At 50.4% G+C, this 19502-nt stretch overlaps 2 protein-coding genes across 3 annotated transcripts; one reads left to right on the forward strand and one right to left on the reverse strand.

Annotated features, from left to right (window-relative positions):
• The first annotated feature begins 3838 nt into the window (after positions 1–3838).
• LOC121046402 lies at positions 3839–9020 on the forward strand. The gene is made up of 2 exons (XM_040500608.2): positions 3839–4095; positions 5189–9020. Exon 2 carries the CDS (start codon positions 5197–5199, stop codon positions 6625–6627), a length of 1431 nt encoding a protein of 476 aa, XP_040356542.1. The 5' UTR covers positions 3839–4095; positions 5189–5196; the 3' UTR covers positions 6628–9020.
• Positions 9021–9840: 820 nt separating this feature from the next.
• Positions 9841–19262, reverse strand: LOC121046401. 2 transcript variants are annotated; one of them, XM_040500606.2, is made up of 5 exons: positions 18941–19262; positions 18223–18373; positions 17452–17586; positions 15725–15922; positions 9841–14432 (listed from the first exon to the last, which is right to left on the reverse strand). In XM_040500606.2, exons 2-5 carry the CDS (start codon positions 18353–18355, stop codon positions 13318–13320), a joined length of 1581 nt encoding a protein of 526 aa, XP_040356540.1. In that variant the 5' UTR covers positions 18356–18373; positions 18941–19262; the 3' UTR covers positions 9841–13317. The 2 variants fall into 2 exon arrangements, with proteins under 2 accessions (XP_040356540.1, XP_042145218.1); XM_042289284.1 differs by lacking the exon at positions 18941–19262 and having other exon boundaries at positions 18223–18838.
• Between the last annotated feature and the right edge of the window lie 240 nt (positions 19263–19502).

Genomic DNA, 19502 nt, shown 5'->3' on the forward strand with positions numbered 1-19502 from the left:
AGAGCGAATAAACCACACATTGCAACATGCATTTTTGCTTAAAGGGATGGTGAACCGAAATTTGGATTTCAGAAAACAATGCAGGAGCTGTAGGTGGGACGCTAGAATCCCTACGAGACTACTCGTAAGGTGATATTTTGAATTGACGGCCGTATTTTTGGAAAAAGAGGTCAAGATTGAACGAGGCCGACGAGGGACGTGGCGTCAACGTATCTGGTTTTCTCCTCTCTTCGCTTCGCCCTATCAAGGCGGCGAGGCGGGGAAGATGGGAGACCGTTCCCTTTCCTTCTCGACTCTTCTCGGAGAAACCAGACGTCAACATATCTGTCAAATACACCTTCTTTTTTAGAAAATATGGTCGAGATATCGCTATACGGGTGATGTTTTGGTGTTTGTAGCATCCCGTTGCACGCTTTTGCCGCCGTGTTTTGTGGAATCCCGATTTGGGTTCAGCATCCCTTTAAAATGCAAATACAGCGAGGAAGAATCGTACGAGTGTTCCTCAAGTAATTGGGGGCCACTGAAACAATGATTGACACCTCACTTCCTCCCATGCAAGGCATCAATAATCGTTCCAGCCAAAGGGAAGCAACCATAAAGGAAAAGTAAAAGTTAACTTTTCTCGGAAAGTGGCTACTTTTCGCTCAAGCACATATTTTAATGGTTGCTTTTACGTAGAGAAATATAAGCGAGTAACTTGGGGTTCCTTAATTTCATGAAAGGACAAAATTGTTTCCGTCTATGGCAGAGTGCTTGCTCAGCTCACCGTGGGACAGAAGTGGTTCGTGTACCTCAGTCCTATTTATTATCGAGCGGTAACATATCATATCCGCTGAAAGTATTTAATAAATCATAGTGGCAAAAGCAGGTGGCACGTCTTCGTCTGCTTCCAGCCAGCATCTAATGATGTCGGTGGCGCCATCCTGCGGTACGTTATGCAAGCACGGTCGTCGTTCACCTCGGTAGGCCTACCGCGAAACGAACGAACCACTGGTCTCTATGACAATTGCCGGATCACGCATTCCCACTTCCTCGCTGCAGCGCGAGTGCGGCCACCGAACAACCATGTTCCACGTCGAAAAATTGTTTTTGGAACGTGGCGGAGGCTGGCAGCAGCGAGCTGAAGACGTTTTCTACTTGTTTGTCGTCATTTGCCAAAGAAGTTCTTTAAAACCCTGTGTAAGCCGTGAAACTTGCCGTTGAGAAAACGTGGACATTTTTACGGCAGCAGAGTGCCACAGGAAAAAGGCATAACTGGTCGAAAGCAAGTTTCACCGGTCTAGCGGCGTGATCAAAGCTTCCCTGGCCCAAAAAAGTGCTGTGTCTCTGTGCCTTCCCATGCTCAGATAACTATCAGGAATCAATGTGTAAATGTGCTTTGCGAGTGCAATGTACATGAAGCCATATGTGCTTCTGGAGCAGCGTTTTACTTTACTCTGACGGCTGTATTTGTAACTTCCGGCACTAGCGGTCCAGAAAGAGCTTGATCCAGTGTCCAGTGGCAACGAACGAGGAGAGGAAGGTACACATCACGACATTGTTAGCGCGAACACGACATCGGCACATTTTACTTCCAAATAGTATTAGCGAACACAAAATGTTTTTGCTTACATTATATGAGCTCTTTCCGTAGCAATAATAACTTGGATGACATCCCTTGGTTTCAAAGAGAAAAACTGGAAAAACCAGCGATCACTTGTTCGCACAAATTGTGTCGCACTCAGCACGTCTTTTTTTCGTCGTTAGACGGTTTACAGAATATTGTGCACAACAGCTCCTCAGTAGGTTTATAATGATCAGTGCTGACGCATTATAAACCTACTTTATTGCACTTGACGTTTGAGCGCGACTCGCCTAATTGGGATTGGCCAAGGGACTGCACACGACCGTATGGGTCGCGCTTCAAAAATTTAAATTCTCGCTGTCTTGTAGGTTTGCCTTCAAAAACCAAACTTGCTCCGCAGCGTTGCTCTATTTGTGCTGCCATGTGATTCATTAGAGCAGATATGGAACTTGGTTATTAGCCATGGTTAATAGTGCATAAGAGCAACCGTCCCCATATTGTTTTCCCCCTTTATTCATAGCAACTCGCCGGAACAGCTGGACGACCCAGAACTCCGTGCCCGATATATGATGCAATGACATATACGCGCGACACACCTTCAAAACTTTGCCGCGGCGCCGATTCTTGATCGGTATCCGAGCGCGCGAAGGCAGAGGGACGCAGCGCTTCGGCGTGCCAAGGAAGCTTTGATCACGCCGCGGTAAACTTGATCTCGACGAGTTGCGTCTTTTCCCTTCGGCACTGCGCTTCCGTAAAACTTTTCACGTGTTCTCAACGGCAAGTCTCACGGCTTACACAGGGTTTTAAATAACTTCTTCGGCGAATACCGGCGAACGAGTAGAACACGTATCTTCAGCACGCTGCCGCCAGCATCCGCAACGCTCCAAATAGGCAATTTTTCGACATGTAACATGGCCGTCCGGTGACCGCACTCGCGGAGCGGGGATGCGCGATGTGAAACGAACACACCACTGCCTAAGACAAAAACTTTTTTTTAAATATATATATATATATATATATATATATATATATATATATATATATATATATATCGACTAAAGAAAAGATGACATGCTCTCTTAAATTTCAGCACACGAGAGCGCCCATTACAATTATTCAACGAGCGCGGTTCAATGTTTTTGATTTCTTCTGTTCTTACGGCGCCGGAAAGCGAAAAGGTACGAACAGGAAGTGTTCGGAAGAAACCAGAACAAACCAAACTCCCATGGCAATGAGCCCTTGTCCTGCACACGTCAATCGAGTCGAGTCTGATGCGAGGAAGCGTTGACCTCGTGCGACTGAGTGGGGAAAGCGGAAGCAACAAGGTTGAGCGCGTTTCCTGCACAAAACGCGCTATCGCGTTAAGTTACGCGTCTTTCATTCCTTCTGCACTTCGATTACCTCTAAAAGGCGCATGCGAAAATGATCTACTTACCTTTTAAGTGTGGTTGAATGGTGACAGGTGATAGCGGCAAGAGCGAAGTCATGGAAGAGCTGTCATCCGGACCGCCTGTGGTGGTTCCCGCGCGAGCGAGCGCACGCAGCGTTGTCGATGGTGCGGCAAGTAAACATCACGTGACGGACGTGTTCGTCCGCGAGCTGAGTGCACCGGCTTTCGTCTCCCTCCGCCGCTCCGATGGCGAAATGCCGCCAGAGCAAAGAGATCTCGCCGATCTCGCCTCGACGGCGTTTTGCTGCGCGCCGCTTCAACGCCTTCTTCTCTTCTTTTTTTTTTTTTTTTTTTTTTTTTAGAGCGTGTGTGTCTTGCGGGTTGGGCTCCGTCACTCCTAAGCTGAAAGTGTAGAGGAAGCTAAGGGGTGCCCGGTGAACTAATCGCACGTCTGTCCATAATCACGTGATCACGCTCCCTCCTGTAACCACGCGCAGAGAGCGGGGCAGGTGGTAACTGGTCCGGTGGGCGCTTAGCTCGCTTGGCACTATCAGCTAAATGAAGGGAGTTCCGCCTCAAGGACGCCGAGTCCGCTTACAAAGAGATTTGGAGATATTGGTGGTGGTGTAGGGCAGTGTGGGGAAAACGGGTGGGGAACTGTCCTCTCATCACCCTCTCTCGCCCTTTCCCAGGGAAAGATAGAGGTCTTGCACCGGGCCGAGCGACCTTGTAAGCATTCCGTTTCGAGGCCGTCGGTGCGTGCGCCTTCCTTCCCCCCCCCCCCCCCCCCCCCCCCCCCCCCCCCCCCCCCCCCCCCCCCCCCCAGACCATTTGCAGTCTCTCCCAAGCGCCCCGGCGCGCGCGCGAGGAATCTTGGGATCGGTGTTCTGTCGGCCCCCGTCGTCTGGCTGCTCTCCGTTGGAATCGCATCACCTCGCCCTAGACATACTTTTCATCTTCGTTGTTTATACTTAATAATCCTCTTTTTTATCTACTCCAGTGTATTTTTCTTGTTCATAAGTGTATCTATTTCGTTCAGCGCTTTGTATTTCTTCTGTATATTACGTGTTTTTGTGCATATTCCATCGTTTTCGACGCGGCCGTCGACGGACACCACGCCGCTTCGTTCGCCGCTCCCGGGGTGAGTACTGACTGTTGCCGTTACGCTCTATCCCGCTCCTAGGCCGTTCATTTAACTCGTGTGCGGTCGCGAGAGAGCAGTTTCGAACATCACTACAAATGTCACCGCTGTAAGCAGAGAAATAAAGTAGTCATCACGAAGCGAAGGCCGACATGCCTTCGCTTCGTGATGCGCTCGCCCTGTGAAATGTGAGCGTGGGATATCGAGTACTGCTTGCGTGCTCAACATTCGGGACGGTGCTTTGTCGTTGCGATCTTTTTGCCCTTCGGACGCTTGCGAAGCTGTACCAGCGGTCGGCGTGCCTCGGCAGCGCTCGTCAACAACCGTCCGCGCAGCATCACATCCTTCGCGTTCGGTTCTTCGTCGCGGCGGGAGAAGGGGTTCTGACTGCGTTTTATGCATAGTATGGGGGAGATTCCATTGTTTATCGAAATTACAGTTCAGCTAGCGCGCTCACTGTGGTGAGGCAAGATTGCCCCTGCGAACCGCGCTAACACAGCGTCCCGCGAGTGCATATCTTTATTGATCATCCCGTTTTCACGCAAGCGCGTGCATATGAAATGCTAGACACTTTTTAGTGGCTCTGCGAACTGCTTCTTTTGGACGAACACTGACGCATTGAAAGCTGGAGTGTCTTTGCCACTCCTGTACAACACTTCACGGTCGTGCCAGCAGCTTTATGCTGCTGGCACGAAACGGATTATGGTCAAAACGCGTTCTTCGTATTCAGAGCTGCACTATATCATGGACACTGACAGGGCAGCAGCAACAAGCAGCTCAGTGACACTGGAGATGCTTGTCCCCAATGCCAGTGCGTGGCTTGCTTTCAGAATGCTCCTTCGACTGTGTAATGTTCGAAAGTGCACAAGAAGTTGTAGATTACAAAAGCTGGCATGTTTGCCTAATAGCAAACGCTCTTTTTTTAGCACAAAGTTTACAGCAGGCTTTTTTTGAGGGGTTGTTACCCTAGATGAACTCTTACTTCGCAAGTTTAGGTTAATTCTGTCAAAACAACACCAAACCCATTAAAAAACTGTGTTGGTCAAATTTCCGTCCTCCTTTTAAAACGCTGACTGAGCTGCCTTTTTTTCAGGGAAGGCTATGGCGACACGGGATGTACCAGAGCCGCAAGAGCTACCACTTCCAGCAGGACCTTGGACCAAGCAGCTGAAGGACTTTCCTTCCGCATTCTCGGAAAGCCACATCCAAGGGCATGGCCAAGCAGCTGGAGCACAGAAGCACACAAGTTCTGGCTACAAAATGTTCAAGGCCCACAAAGTGCAGAACATCTTCCTCCACACCACAAGTGCATCAGAGACAATTGTCAAGGCTAACGTGGAGGCTTCCATGACCCTTACGAAGCGATACGCAGTGCATGCTGTGCTCTGCCAAGATGGGCAGGTCAGCAAGGCTTCCTGTTCCTGCAAGGCTGGACAAGGCGGTGTGTGCAAGCATGTGGCAGCACTGCTTTGGCACATGCTAGACCTGATAAGGGAGGGAAGGTCCTACATCCCGGATGCTCTGGCCTGCACTGAGGGAGCAAGGCAGTGGGGCCCATCTTCAAAGAGAGGTGCAAGTACGGTGTCGTTCAACGAACTAGAATTCGTCAAGCACGACTCTAGCAACAAGGCGAAGAGTGCGAGAAAAACCACGGAAGTGCATGTGGACGTGGCGCAGGCAACCGTCAAGAGGCTGCATACAGATTTCATTGAGAAGGGAATATTCCCAATGTTTGCGGACGTGATGGAAGAAGCTGCCTTCACACCCTTGCCAAGGAAGGTTCAGGAGCACTCGAACACGGATGATGGGGCCTCTGCAGCACGGATCAGCTTGCCCATAAAAGAGTGCTGGAATCACCAGATGCCACCAAGCGATCCATGCACCCTGACTCTTACACAAGCTCAGCACCTGGAGGAACAGACACGTGGCCAAAGCAGAAGTATGCTGTGGCACACGGAACGTGAGAAAAGGATCACGGCATCACAGTTCGGAGACATCGTCAAACGACAAGCACCCGTGAACGAAAAGTTTCTCAGGACGATTTTCTCGGGCGGACATGGCACGACACGTCACATGAGGGCGGGACTTCAGAATGAGGCGGCTGCTCTGAAGCGCTACAAGGCCAAGCAAAAGGTCCAAGTCTTCAGTGTTGGCCTTTGCATCAACCCTGGCCTTCCCATGCTGGGGGCATCACCAGACGGGCTGGTCTGGGACGAAGATATACAGGAGTACGGACTAGTCGAAGTGAAGACCGTGTCACGGGCGATAGATGCGAACCTGACGACCTTCGAGGAGGTGATGAGCAGAGGGTTTGTGGAGTTTATCCATGCGGACAAGAGTGTCGACAAAAAGCACAAGCACTACTACCAGGTGACAGGACAACTTGCGCTCACAGGACTGGAGTGGTGTGACCTTGTTGTTGACTGGGCGAAAGACTGCTGGGTCACACGGGTGCCCTTTGATGAGGCACTCTGGGTGAACGTTATGGTGCCACGCCTGACAGACTTTTTTTTTAAATATCGGAAAGACTGAGTGTTGATCATAAAATTGTAGTGTCTGTTGTGGGCGGTTCTAGTGCCAAGTTTGGACACTTTTGGTAATCGGGTTGCAAACACTGCCCGCGTGGGTGGGCGGCTCCGTACGTCAGCCTGCTGGTTTCGACTTCGACAACACCGGTTCTTGGCCTACCCGGTTTACGCAACTCGAGGAGTACGCTTATGCCTCCGTACTTCGCCAAGCACCACCGGACATTCAGGTGCGGACACTTCTCTACTGCATGGGCCCCGAGGCTCGGGTCCTTCTCGACATGTTCGGCTTGAACGCCGCCTCCCTGAACAACTACAACACGGTGGTCAAGCGCTTCTCGGAACACTTCCTGTACCCCGTCAACGAGGTGTAAGAGTCCTCGAGGTTCCACGAGCGGGTTCAGCAGCCGGGAGAGAGCGTCGACAGTTACTACGCCGAGCTCTGCAAGCTTGTCAAGTGGTGCAACTACCCGTCCCCCAAAGTCGAAGAACGCCTGGTTCGCGACCGGTTCGTTGTTGGTCTTTGCGACGAACGCCTGTCCGGCCAGCTCTGCTGGAAAGCCAAGCTCAGCCTCAAGGACGCGTGGACGCAGGTGAGGCAGATCGAAGACGCCGAAAAAGAAAAAAACTGCTCGCGGGAGTCGAGAGTGTCCAGGTCACCGTCAACGTTGACGCCACCAAGTCTTGTCATGGTCCGACGCACCAACGCAAGACAACAAAACGGTCAGACGACGCATCAGCAGTGTCTTCACTTGGCGATAACGACCCAGGTTCCTGCAGCTACTGCAGTCGGGCCCCCCACACACGCTCAGACTGTCCTGCTCGGCAGTCTCTGTGCAATTATTGCAAGAAGAAGGGCCACTTCGCGGACGTCTGTTGCGCTCGGAAACGAAAGCAGAGCAAGGTGGCGTTCCTTACCGCTCCACGCAATCCTCGAGACTGAGAAGGCCAAGGCCAAGTACGTTGAGGTCAATGTCGACAACTACACGGCGATATTCAAGGTAGATTCCGGCGCGGAGGCGTCTGCTGTTTCGGAAGCCTTCCCGAACTTACCTCATCATCTGGACAAGGTCGACGACCTGCTGACAGCACCAGGAGACCAGTCGCTAAAAGTCATTGGGTACTTCATGGCTACCCTCCTGTGGCGAGGCAAGACCGGTCATCAGCGTCTGTACGTGATCAAGTCCCTCTCTATGCCCCTGCTCGGGTTCCCAGCCATCCAGGCTCTGGGTGTGGTAAAGTTCTTGGACGACATGAAAGTGCCGGCACCGCAGGGACTTTTCAGAGGTCTCGGCACGCTCAAGGAGGAGTACAAGATTCGGCTACGCCCGGATGCGGTTCCGTTTTCACTTAGTGTTCCATGCCGCATACCGATACCCCTGCGCGAGGTGGTGCAAACAGAACTGGCCAAACTGGAGCAAGACGGAGCCATTCGGCGTGTCACCAACCCCACACCTCGGGACGCTGGACTGTTCATGGTTCCAAAGTCGTCGGGAGGTTACCGTGTCTGTATCGACTTTACAAAATTAAATCAAGTTGTCCCGAGAGAACGTCATGTGCTCCCCACCGTCGATCAAGTCCTGGGACTTCTGGGCGATGCGGCAGTCTTCTCGAAGCTCAAAGTTACCTCAAGCTTCCATCAGGTCAAGCTTTCCAAGGACTCTCAAGAGCTTACGATGTTCATTACGCCGTATGGGCGTTATTGCTTTTGCCGACTCCCATTTGGCATCACGTCGGCCCCTGAGTTTTTCCAGCGACAGGTGGCGTGGATCTTGGAAGTCCTAGACGGATTGGTCAACATGGTCGACGACATCCTAGTCTTCGGCAGAACGAAAAAGGAACATGACCAACGCCTGCGGCAGGTGCTGTTGTGTCTCTCCGAGGCCGGCGTCACCCCTAGCTTCCGTCGACGGTTCGGCCTCAGGTGGACCTGTCTACTCGCGTCATCGTGATGTGCCTCGTCCAGCATCACCACCACGTGTTCGTGGTGATGGTACGGGCCGACACTACTCAACCCATTCTGGAAGACAAGTGGTCGCTCCCAAGAGACTCAATCTGTAAAACTTTGTTTTTTTTCACAGCCAAGGTGTCCGATACTCTCCTTGAACATTCTAAAGGGGGGATTTTGCGGGCGGTGCTAGTGCCAAGTTTGGACACTTTCGGTAATCGGGTTGCAAACACTGTGCCCACGTCTTGTGTAAAAAGCCATTGCCTCGTGTGATAAAGGTGCCTTTTGGTTCCTAGCTCTGGACGCTCAGTTGGTTGCTTGCCGTCGCTGGTGGGCTGTGCAGTTTCACCGCCGGCCACAGCCCGGCACGGCAGTGTCACAAAGGAATCAACCTCATTTTTAATGCCAAAGACTTGGAGAACATATAATAAACCAACTTTTGTGAACTGAAAGTGGCTGTCATGACAAGTAGTTGGAATGCCTCAGACTGCTCATGTCGGCACAAGAATTTGTTGCAAACTGTAGCGCGTACCTCTGTCCGATATAGTAGTCGCAATATTTGTGTACTGAAAATAGAGTTTGTGCACTGTGCATGCTAAATTTCATACACTTTTCCATTGTTTACAAACCCACGCCCCAGCGTGTAATCTTCACAGCCTAGCATGCGCGTGGTCGTCAGTTGTGAAACCGTCCAAAGCACGCGCCATACACACAAACACTAAAGATGGTATGAGAGCGTGTGACACCTAAAGAGGGCATGATCCTCTTCTGCATTATGCGCGAAAGTTCCAACAACGACCATGTGCTGTGGCTACCAACGCCGCTTCCGGCGGCCCACCTGGGAGCAAAATTGGTTTACGGTAGTGTCGTTACTGATTTCAGCGCTATTGATGGTGAAATTTTGGTTGCACGTCAAGGTCCCCACATGTTCTTCCTCTGGGGTGACAGACATCTTCCTTTGGTTTAATCTGTAAACCCTCTAATCTTCATTTGCTGGGGCATATTGACGGAGAATTTTAGTAATTCGCACAATTTACAATGCAACAGCTTGTTTTCAACATCTTGAATTTTTGCCTGTGGCACACGCAATGGCATCTCAGTTAAAGCCCCTTCATGTTTTAAAAGTAGCGCAAAGTGCGTCGATGCACGAGGCACGTGCAACATGCAGCCCTTGGGAAGATCATGGCGACACAGCGCAGCACTGAGCTAGATTTCAGACGCCATGTCCTTCCCAGAAGTGGCACACGGTACGTGTCTTGAGAATTTCCACAACAATGAATGGCGCCACTTTTCCCAGGATAGAGGGGCTTTAATCTCAGTCTGCCTGTTGCCCCACCAAACAGTTCTGCTAGGAGTCGACTGTGGCCCCACCATTACGTCTATTTTTCTTTATTAACCACTACATTTCCGCCCTTTTTAGAGGATATGTGTGTATTAAAATAAAACATCCAAAAGTATTGAAATTAATTTAATCAGTCCTAGTTAAAAATTAAGAATAATCAAATGCTCGCTACTCTGTCGTGTAGTGTGCAACCAATCTAAAATTAAAACCTGGCAAGTTTGGACAACATTTTATTGCGTTGAGTACTTCTGACAGGAATCCTAACGTCCTTGATTTCTTTCATCATGACCATCTACCTTTGCTTTGAAACATTTATTTAACGACCAAAGAAGTGGCCACCATATCTGCCCTGCTGTTTGGGCATAAAAAGAGGAAAAGCTTTTAATCTTCTCGGGAGCTTCCAGGGCGAATGAGACAAGTGGCAGCGATCAGGGACTCCTGGGGCTTCAGTAGTCTGGAGTCACCTGGTTGATCTCGGCGAGTATGGTTTCCTTGAGTGCCGTAGGGAGGTTCTGAAGTTGCCCGACTGTGACGTTGTTGGGGGCCAGGTGCACTGCGAGTGGAGGGTGAACGGGCAATCCATCCCAAGAGCTTGGTGACAGGGTGAACACAAGTGTAGCATCCAGAGTCATGTTGCGCTGGTTGCGGAAAAAAGACGTCCGAGGCCCGTTCAGCTAGCTCCTCGGGAGAGACACCTTTGCGAAGGGCAACAGTGGCAGCAAATTGCCTAGGTTTGTGGTCCCCGAGGAGAGAACGGAGGAGCCTTCAAACTTTCGAAAGATGGCTATTGCCGGAGATGGATCTGCACAGGGAAGTCCAGCAGTTGGAAGCGAGTTCCGAAGTGTAGCACGAGATAGTCTTTTGGAGTTTATGTGAAGGTTTGAGGAGTCGTCGTGGTCTGCGAGAACGGCGGTAACAGGCCAACAGGTGAATGCGGCGGTCCAGTAAGTAAATGCTCGTCAAAGCGGCATCGTCCGGTACGGTTAGCCGCTTTGTGGCAGACTTGTGGGCGGACTGGATAGCTTGTATAATGTCGGAAAAGCCAGCAAGTTCCATGACAGAAGAAAGAGCTGCTCGGAAGTTGTCCCACTTAGTGAAGAATGTGTCGCAGCAGGCGCGACAGTGAGATAGGGTTGCGGATAGGAAGTCGTAGCGTAAAATAATGGGGAGGTGATCACCGCCGAGGCGGTCGCCGGCGACATGCCATCTCCAGCGTCGAGGGTAACGAGCACAGGTAAAGTCGGGGCAGGTGTCCTGCTGTTGGGAGGATTGTTTGATACGTGTGGGGGTGTCTGGGATGTTGAGGAACGAAAGTTTCAGCCCTGTGAGGTCTGCAAGAAGCCGCGTGCCGTGGGGAAGGTCAATGTCGTAGCCCCATGCGTGTGTTTGGCATTAAGATCACCGCAAACGGGAACGTCGTCTTTTGGATAAAGACGGGCGAAGTGCTTAAAAAAAGGGATGTTTAGCGGCTGCCTTGTCCAGCGGTTTAGCGATGTGTCTGGAGCCACATAGACAGAGAAGAGAAAAACGGGCCGTTGAGGAATTGGCGGCAACCCGTAACGCTGGTCATTGCAGAGCACCTCTGTGAGGTGTCGAGAAGAGTGAAGCACACTGATCGATGAACGTACAGGGCGGAACGAATCCAAGGCAAGGGGGCACTAGTCTCAATGTTCGGAGCAAGTCCATCGTACTGTGGCAAAGAAGGGAGGGGGCCGTTGATTTCTTGTAGAGCAAACGCAGCGGCCATGTCGGATGACGAGTGAAGATAAAATTTTTCGATGAAGTCTGCCTTCTTCTGTTTAAGCGAGCAACAGTTCCACTGAACAATCCTGGGGGCGCTAACCATGTTTGCGTGGTGATAGTGGGGGGCCGCCGAACGGAATGATGCCCTGCATCGCGAGGCGCCCGATTACTGCACGGGTGCAGGTATCCACGAGAGTAAACAGCGAGTTTTGCATCGTCGGAATTCGCTGCGTGGCTGCCAGCATTTGTTTTGTGAAAAGGGTGATTTGTTGTTGCAAGCCAGTAAAGTCTGACCCTGACGGAAGTAGGGCAGGCGTCTCACTAGTGCTGTTGACAGCTCTCGCTGATTCTGCGAAGGTGGTCCGAGGCGGTTCTGATGTTGGGACTTGTGTGAGGTCGGCGGTGATGTTGTGTGCCGGCGTTAGGAGTTTTGTGGCGAGCACCGGGCGGGAGTCAGTCTTCTGCTTCGCAGACCTCGGTGCTGCGATGAGGGCTTTGGGCGCAGATAACAGCACAGCTTGCTGAGCAGGAGCTAGTTTCAGGCGTCACTGGTGGTGACGCCGGCTTCTCTTTGGATGTTGATGAAGGCAACTGACGACGCTGTGTTGTGCCGTTGGCTTGGGTGCTGTTGGGGCACTGGGCAACGCGAGGCTGGTGCCGTCGAATGTAATGAGTGCCGACCCAGAGTTTGTGAGAGGACCGGCCTGGAGGATAGCAGATTTCCGGCAATGAAGGTTTTTTAGGACGCAGAATCCAGGTCGCCAGACTTTTTTTATGAATCCGCGAACCTGGCCACGGCGAATGGCCTCGTAGCCTTGCACGGAGACCTGCAGAGTGCCGATCGGGATGTATGTTACATTGAGGAATGCATCGCACACTTGAGACAAAGCAGCATCAACTGCAAGTTGATTACTGCAGTCGAGGTACCTCACTTGGTAGGGGGCTGCAATGGTGTAGGAGACCTGAGGTCTATCTGTGCAGCAACTGCAGAGTCAATGGCAAGAAAGACCCCGTCCATGATGCGGCATGGTTTGGCCGGCCGTAGAATGACAGTGTGGGAGAACTCACTGCAGAACGATGCTGCTGGAGGCGCCGCGGGCGGGGCCGCCTTACGTCGGCGAGAGACAGGATGCCATCCGTCCTCCAGGGGGAACGAGTCAGGGTTCGAGTCACGTTGGATGCACCGGGGTGAGGTGGTAAGCTTAGTCGCAGCGGCGCCGAAGAAAAAAATGCCACGAGCACGCTTCGTTTCATTGGCGGCAGTGCGGATGTGGCAACTGTTGTTGAGGGGCGACAACTTGCTTTCGGGATCATCGTCGCCGAGGATGGAGAATGGATTCTGAGTAAAGACCGCAGGTTGAATTCACGCGGCAACAAGTGGTGCATCAAGAAGCGACGTGACGGCAGGAGTGGTTGCACCGGCTGTGGGTGGTGCATTGAGCGGTAAGCTTCAGACAGCGGGAGAAGCCAGCGTGGCCTCGGTGGGTTGTGAGTCCATTTCGTTGGGTAGAGGAAAGTCCCGAGGGCCGTAGTCGGTGCTAATGGTCGTCATGGGTCATGAGGGCGTGTGGGCACAAAAAGTTGCCGGAGCTGAAGTGAGCTAGATAGAGAGATATGGCCTCTTTTTTCTCCACGACCATCTACGAAGCCACAAGACTGCAGCTCTAGCTTCGACTGAGCAGTGGCTCTCTCGTGAAATTGCACAGCAAAGCACAGACCTTCCAGATAGAGTCCAGGCTCTTGCTCATACTGTTTGGGAAAGTACCCCTCAAGATTCGAAAACACTTCATTTGTCCAATCACTCGTTCCACGTGGATCCGGACCTTCGCAATCGCCCTAGTTTTCGCTTCGTCCTCCAGGGAGAGCTGTAGCCTTCCCCCAAGGAAAGGTGGAATGTTCAGGTTAGCCCCTGCAGCTTCGACCTCTTCAGTGATCAAAAAGCCTCTGTCCGCCATGACAGAGTCTCCGGGCTCAAGAAGGTTGCATAGCCCGGAACATGCGGTCAGGGCTTTGTCAGAGACGCGGCCAGGGGCAAGGTCGCTCACGAACGACACGAACCCATTGGGGGTGATGCCCAGCAGTCCCTTGGCAGTGTTGTGGCACTTGTAGCTTGAGTAGGTATCACTCTGCACCCTGAAGTCGCTAGGTGTCTCGATGAAGATTTCCGTGCAATCCAGAATGACTCTCGTCGATGGATACGCCTCGATGAAGCACTCCGGCATGTGCTTGTTCACAACCTGTCGCGACGGCCAGTAGTTGAGTTGAGCAAGGTAGTCCGCTAGGTAACCAATCCAGAATGTCCACACCCGGCTGACTGTGCTGATGTGGATACGAAACCGGTATGCAAGGTCCTGCTCCAAAAGTCCCACCCTCAGGCGGGACAACACGAGCAGCAGCTGATCATCCATGGATAGATAAGGTGACCTTCTCTGCGGACCTTGACTTTCCTTGTGAGCTTCATAACCTGCCTGAACAAACTTGTAAAAGGCGAGAAATCTCTCCAGGGAGTCGAATCCCGTGTAGAAGGCCAGTTTCTTTGGGTCCTGTTGCACGGCTGTGAGCGTGAAGTTCTGAAAGGGGATTGTAGCATCGATGACCTCCTCTGCTTTGTCATACATCTCCTCAAGATGGGCTACTTTCTTCCGCAGAGCTTCATTTTCTTTCTGTAGACGGTCGTTGTCCTTGCGCAGTTTCTCGTTTGCAGAAGCGAGCTCCTCTAGCTGCCTGATGCGATCACGCAGGGCTTGATCGATACATCCTGTGATGCTGTACTGGTGGTCTGCCAGATGGGGAGATAGCAAAATAAATATCACATCATTTTTGCAGTCAAATATCAAAACAAAAAACTAGGCTTTCTCCTTGTAATTGCCTTGGCTCTGCCAAATAGCATATCATGTGCCATACAAAAAAAGCATCACATGTTAAAGGGGCCAAGAAACGATATGCATTTGGATGTTCTGCACCTCATACAAGCATACTGACGTCTGTAGCACAAATATAATCTATATAATAATCTATATACCACAAACCAGAGGCTCCCCTGCCAAGGTTATATTCTGAGGAATAGAAGGCTAATTTACAGTCAGAAATCACAATGTTGAGAAAGCCTAGGGTTCACACCAGGGTGACGACACTTGAATACAGACGGCTTATGAACTGGACCCAAGCACTGAGTGAGCACCTGACTATTTGGTTACAATCAATGCCATGGTAACTATTGGGGCTTGGGCTTGTGTCTAATCACTGCGCCAACAGTAGCAGCTAACCCCTAACAGTAATCATGTGATTATTTTACCTGGCTGTGAGGAAGAGCAGAATATTGCTTGTTCTCAAGCTTTATTGTGCGACAGCAGCATTTAGCAGAAGTAACTGAGTCGGTTTATGACCTCTTTAATGCTGCTCTGTTCCACACGAAGGAGCTATAATGGGAATGCTGGCTATTCGCCTTGAGATCCGATCGTCAGGGGTGCTGCGGGGAAATGCGGAACTAAGCTTTGTTCTACACTTACTTGGAGCACGGAGAATGCTGCGGACGCTAACTCGAAGCCCTGAGAGGCTCCGGTGCAGCGTTCGTGCGCATGCATTGGAGTCAACTGCGAATTCTAAGAGCATGCATAGCCTTGCCCGTGCTCCATAACAAAAGTGGGGATGGTTTTTTTGTGGACGCCAGAGAATCGCCGCTTGTCTTGTAGGAAACAATGGATAAACAAAAGCATGTGTCCCCACTTTTCAATCTGGATCTTGAGGCAAATAACATGCAAGCAGGGCTGTGGCAGCATCTCCTTTGTACCTGGCAGACAATGAAGTGAGGGTGTGACCGCAATCTGAAAGAACAACTCCGCGGGTACCTTGCATGTGCGGTATCTTAGAGTGCACCGTGCCATATGGTGCTGCGAGTATGGAACGGCCACAACTTGCGTGCTATAGCCAGCGGTGACTGAGTTAGTACAGTTTGTAAAGTTCGACGTACTGCATGTAAGTGTTCCATGCACCTATCGGGACTGCTGCACAGTTGACAGGGATGCCAAATAAACAGACGAGCAACACTGATGCTCAATGTTAGGAGCTTACCGCTAGCTATTACATCATCAGTGTCAGGGGCACCAGCGGAGGCCAAGGGGCTGCCGGGTTGTGCTGGCTCCTGGCTAGCAGGCAGGGTCACGGTCTGTGCCAGGTCAAGGTCCGACAGAAAGTAGGCCGGCAGCGGCTGCAGCGCATGGCGCTTCCTTGCGCAGATCATGTTTGGGACCTTTGGGCAGGCCGCAACATCTGCAGGCAAGGATAAGGCAATTGTTCACGCAATTATTTTATAAGCATTACATACCGGCTGGAATTCTGTCTAGCACAGGGCACAGCTTACACTGTACGGAGCACATAACATGTCAAACAACCAAGAGCTCAGCTGGATCAATAGCGGTCACTGTTTCTACCCTTTGGTAGCTGGTCTGGAATGTTGTAGCCAAATAGCGATTGTTGCAGTTCTTTCTGAGACGAAGTGCATTCAACAGCCACCGGCGTATAAAAGAAGGGAACAAAGTTTATATCCTTATTCAACATAGTTTGGCACACAACAAAAGGTTTGTCCCAAGCGAGCCAATCAGAGTACACTTCTCTAGTAAAGAGCTGTCACATACATTTGACTTCAACACTTCAATCAGTTCACAGGGGTTATAGAGTCTGCCACCTGCCATGTTACTGTGAAATCGACTATATTCGGTGCCATCTTAGGCTGTCCATACTTGCCTAAAGGGCCCTTTATTAAACATAATTATATTTCCGCATTCATATGTGTTTCCATTTGTGACACGAACGATATGCACAGCTGCAACTTCTTACAAAGCAGTTGGCTCAAGCATATTACGACCGCAAACTCCTGACAAGGCATGTCCAACTCTATCTGCTTGAATGGTCACTAGGAAGCTGCCTAGTCAAGCAAACACGGTGGACAGTAATTATAGAGTCCTTGCACCTGACGTCAGTTTTCGCTCAAAATATTTCTAGAATTCATGTTGGTACATTTTCTCCTATGTTTTTCTATGTGCTAAGAGAGTGTTTTCCAGCTCGCTGAAGTCCTCTTGCATTGTGACCGACTGTGTCAGATAGAGCAGTCGGAAATATAAAGAAGCATCGTCTGGTACCGTTCAAACACACTGCTGTTATTTAGAGTCGAGATGAGCTGGCACTTCAATGTACGACAGGAAACATGCAGAGCCTTCACTACTTTCCACAACGAGAGAGCTGGATTAAAAGCTGTCATTTGGGGCCATCAGAGATGAAGGCAGCAGAGCGACATCCCCTGGTGCCTTGAGCAGCAAGCTAGCTAAGCCAAGCCAAATCCTTGAAAAAGGCAGTCAGTAGGTTTATATGCCACCTATTCCCACTGCAAATTTAATGACGGACGAGAATGTTATACTTTTTCAGTTTCAGTGATATCCTTGATGCTACTTAACCGCACGTCGCAAAACCTCTTTTCGATTGCAGTCCATTTGCGTCGTCTAGCCGTTGAGAGATCTCATGTATTCAGACAAAACATTGTTATTATGTCTGCAGCTCTACAAAATCTGACATTACGATTGCTTGAAGCTCCGTCTTTTTCTATGAGAGCGATGATTGCTTCCGTAGGTCACGTATTTCGCCATGCTCACTGGGTAGCACCGCTGTCCACAAATCACCAGACGCCACCAGCAGTGACGTAGCTCACGTGAGAAACGACCCATGTATACAGTGATCACAAGCAAGAATATAAGCAGGGAAAAACAACTATTGCAGAAAGAAACAAAAATAGGCAAATAACATACACTTCGGAAATGTCCTGGTTGGAAAAAACCGGGGAGCTTTGTCCTCGTACTTCTTTCTCCCAGTTTCGTTAAAATGAGCGCCGCATATTCTGCTGTCAGAGGTTGGCGTCCACAGAGAGAACCGTCCAGTGGTACCTGCATGCAAAAGAAGCAGTTAGCACCATATTAAGATTCACCCATTCAACTTTGGAGCAAGTGCAACTCAATCTCAGTGGTAAGAATGGATGCAGCAGCCGTGGCGTCTGAACAGGGGCGTCAGTAAACTATCCGGGCAAGGGGGTAGAATTCAGTTCTCCTCCTCCCCCATCGTCACCCCACCGCCTTCTAAACACTTCCAGTACCATTGTGCAGCGGGCACTAAGAACAAGCACATAGTTTATGCCTAACAAACCTGGAGTGGATGCACGCTGAAAATGATAGAAGCACTGTGAGAGTATCTTTGCTTTAGCTGTAGGGTAGTGAGATGAAGCGACATTCCTGCGATGCAATCAAATATTGGTATGTCGGTGCAGGTGGAAGTGGCCAAGAGAGTGAAAAGGGCACATGCAACATCTGGGATTCTTTGAGATTGTCTTTTTTGTTTCAGTCGTATGTTGCACTTATAGGTCAAAAATAATGAATGCTATTTTTATTTTTAAAAAAAATGTGTTTCGCAGGTATGTTGTACATATGGGTAAAATGACTTGGGCCACGTCGGACAGTACACACACTGTACCTTCCTGATCATTGTCAGGAAAGTGTAGATAACAAGTAAAAAAATATGGTAAATACCTTTCCTGTTGATTCGCTGTACCCAAATGTTGCGTAGATGGCTGTTCTTCGGAAAGCGATTCCAGGACACATGCTTGGCAGTGAGAGTGGTGTGGGCACAGCCCGGTACACAGCAGGTTGTACCGCCCGTCATGTGGCTTCTGAGGGTGACCTAAGAAGATACTACATTCAGCTGACATCTCGAATAGTGAAATAAATAAGTGAAGTGACCATCAGTTTCAAAGTTGCAGTTGCTGACATAACTCGCTTGCTAAGGGCCCGCTCAACTCACAACCGCTGTTAAGAGCGATTGTGAAGCTATGCGATGTACTACATACGCATACCAGCCGCGACGATGAATCACCGGCGCTCGCGGACGGTCAGCGAACGCGAGAAAAGTGACGCCGCGCGGACGGTTGTTGACGAGCGCTGCCGAGGCACGCCGACCGCTGGTACAGCTTCGCAAGCGTCCGAAGGGCAAAAAGATCGCAACGACAAAGCACCGTCCCGAATGTTGAGCACGCAAGCAGTACTCGATATCCCACGCTCACATTTCACAGGGCGAGCGCATCACGAAGCGAAGGCATGTCGGCCTTCGCTTCGTGATGACTACTTTATTTCTCTGCTTACAGCGGTGACATTTGTAGTGATGTTCGAAACTGCTCTCTCGCGACCGCACACGAGTTAAATGAACGGCCTAGGAGCGGGATAGAGCGTAACGGCAACAGTCAGTACTCACCCCGGGAGCGGCGAACGAAGCGGCGTGGTGTCCGTCGACGGCCGCGTCGAAAACGATGGAATATGCACAAAAACACGTAATATACAGAAGAAATACAAAGCGCTGAACGAAATAGATACACTTATGAACAAGAAAAATACACTGGAGTAGATAAAAAAGAGGATTATTAAGTATAAACAACGAAGATGAAAAGTATGTCTAGAGCGAGGTGATGCGATTCCAACGGAGAGCAGCCAGACGACGGGGGCCGACAGAACACCGATCCCAAGATTCCTCGCGCGCGCGCCGGGGCGCTTGGGAGGACTGCAAATGGTCTATTCTTTCGTTTGTCTCTGCTGGTATCTGCTTGCCGGATATCCAAAAAACCAATGTGGTAGAGATTGCTTAGACATGACAGCTCTAGCAAGAAGACAAAAGGAGTCTGGCAGACACGACGCTCCGAACTCAGCCTGAAGTCTAATGTCAACATTAAAAAGAGAATGATAAATCAAATGTCTCCCAACGAATAAAAAAGAGGCAATATGATTTTCAAGAAAATCGTCAGCCACTTTCGCGTGGCCTT

The sequence above is a fragment of the Ixodes scapularis genome, unplaced genomic scaffold (assembly GCF_016920785.2).
Source record: "Ixodes scapularis isolate PalLabHiFi unplaced genomic scaffold, ASM1692078v2 PGA_scaffold12__126_contigs__length_90152505, whole genome shotgun sequence".
Classification (NCBI taxonomy): Eukaryota; Metazoa; Arthropoda; class Arachnida; order Ixodida; family Ixodidae; genus Ixodes; species Ixodes scapularis.

Bases quoted from the DNA above. Each gene is read 5' to 3' on its own strand.
- LOC121046402 (XM_040500608.2), top strand. From the start codon at position 5,197: ATGGCGACACGGGATGTACCAGAGCCGCAAGAGCTACCACTTCCAGCA.
- LOC121046401 (XM_040500606.2), bottom strand. From the start codon at position 18,355: ATGACGGGCGGTACAACCTGCTGTGTACCGGGCTGTGCCCACACCACT. The intron at 15,923-17,451 runs GTATGTTATTTG...CCTTGCCTGCAG, and splicing joins AACCAGGACATTTCCGAAGT to ATGTTGCGGCCTGCCCAAAG. The intron at 14,433-15,724 runs GTAAGCTCCTAA...CCCATCTGGCAG, and splicing joins TGATGATGTAATAGCTAGCG to ACCACCAGTACAGCATCACA.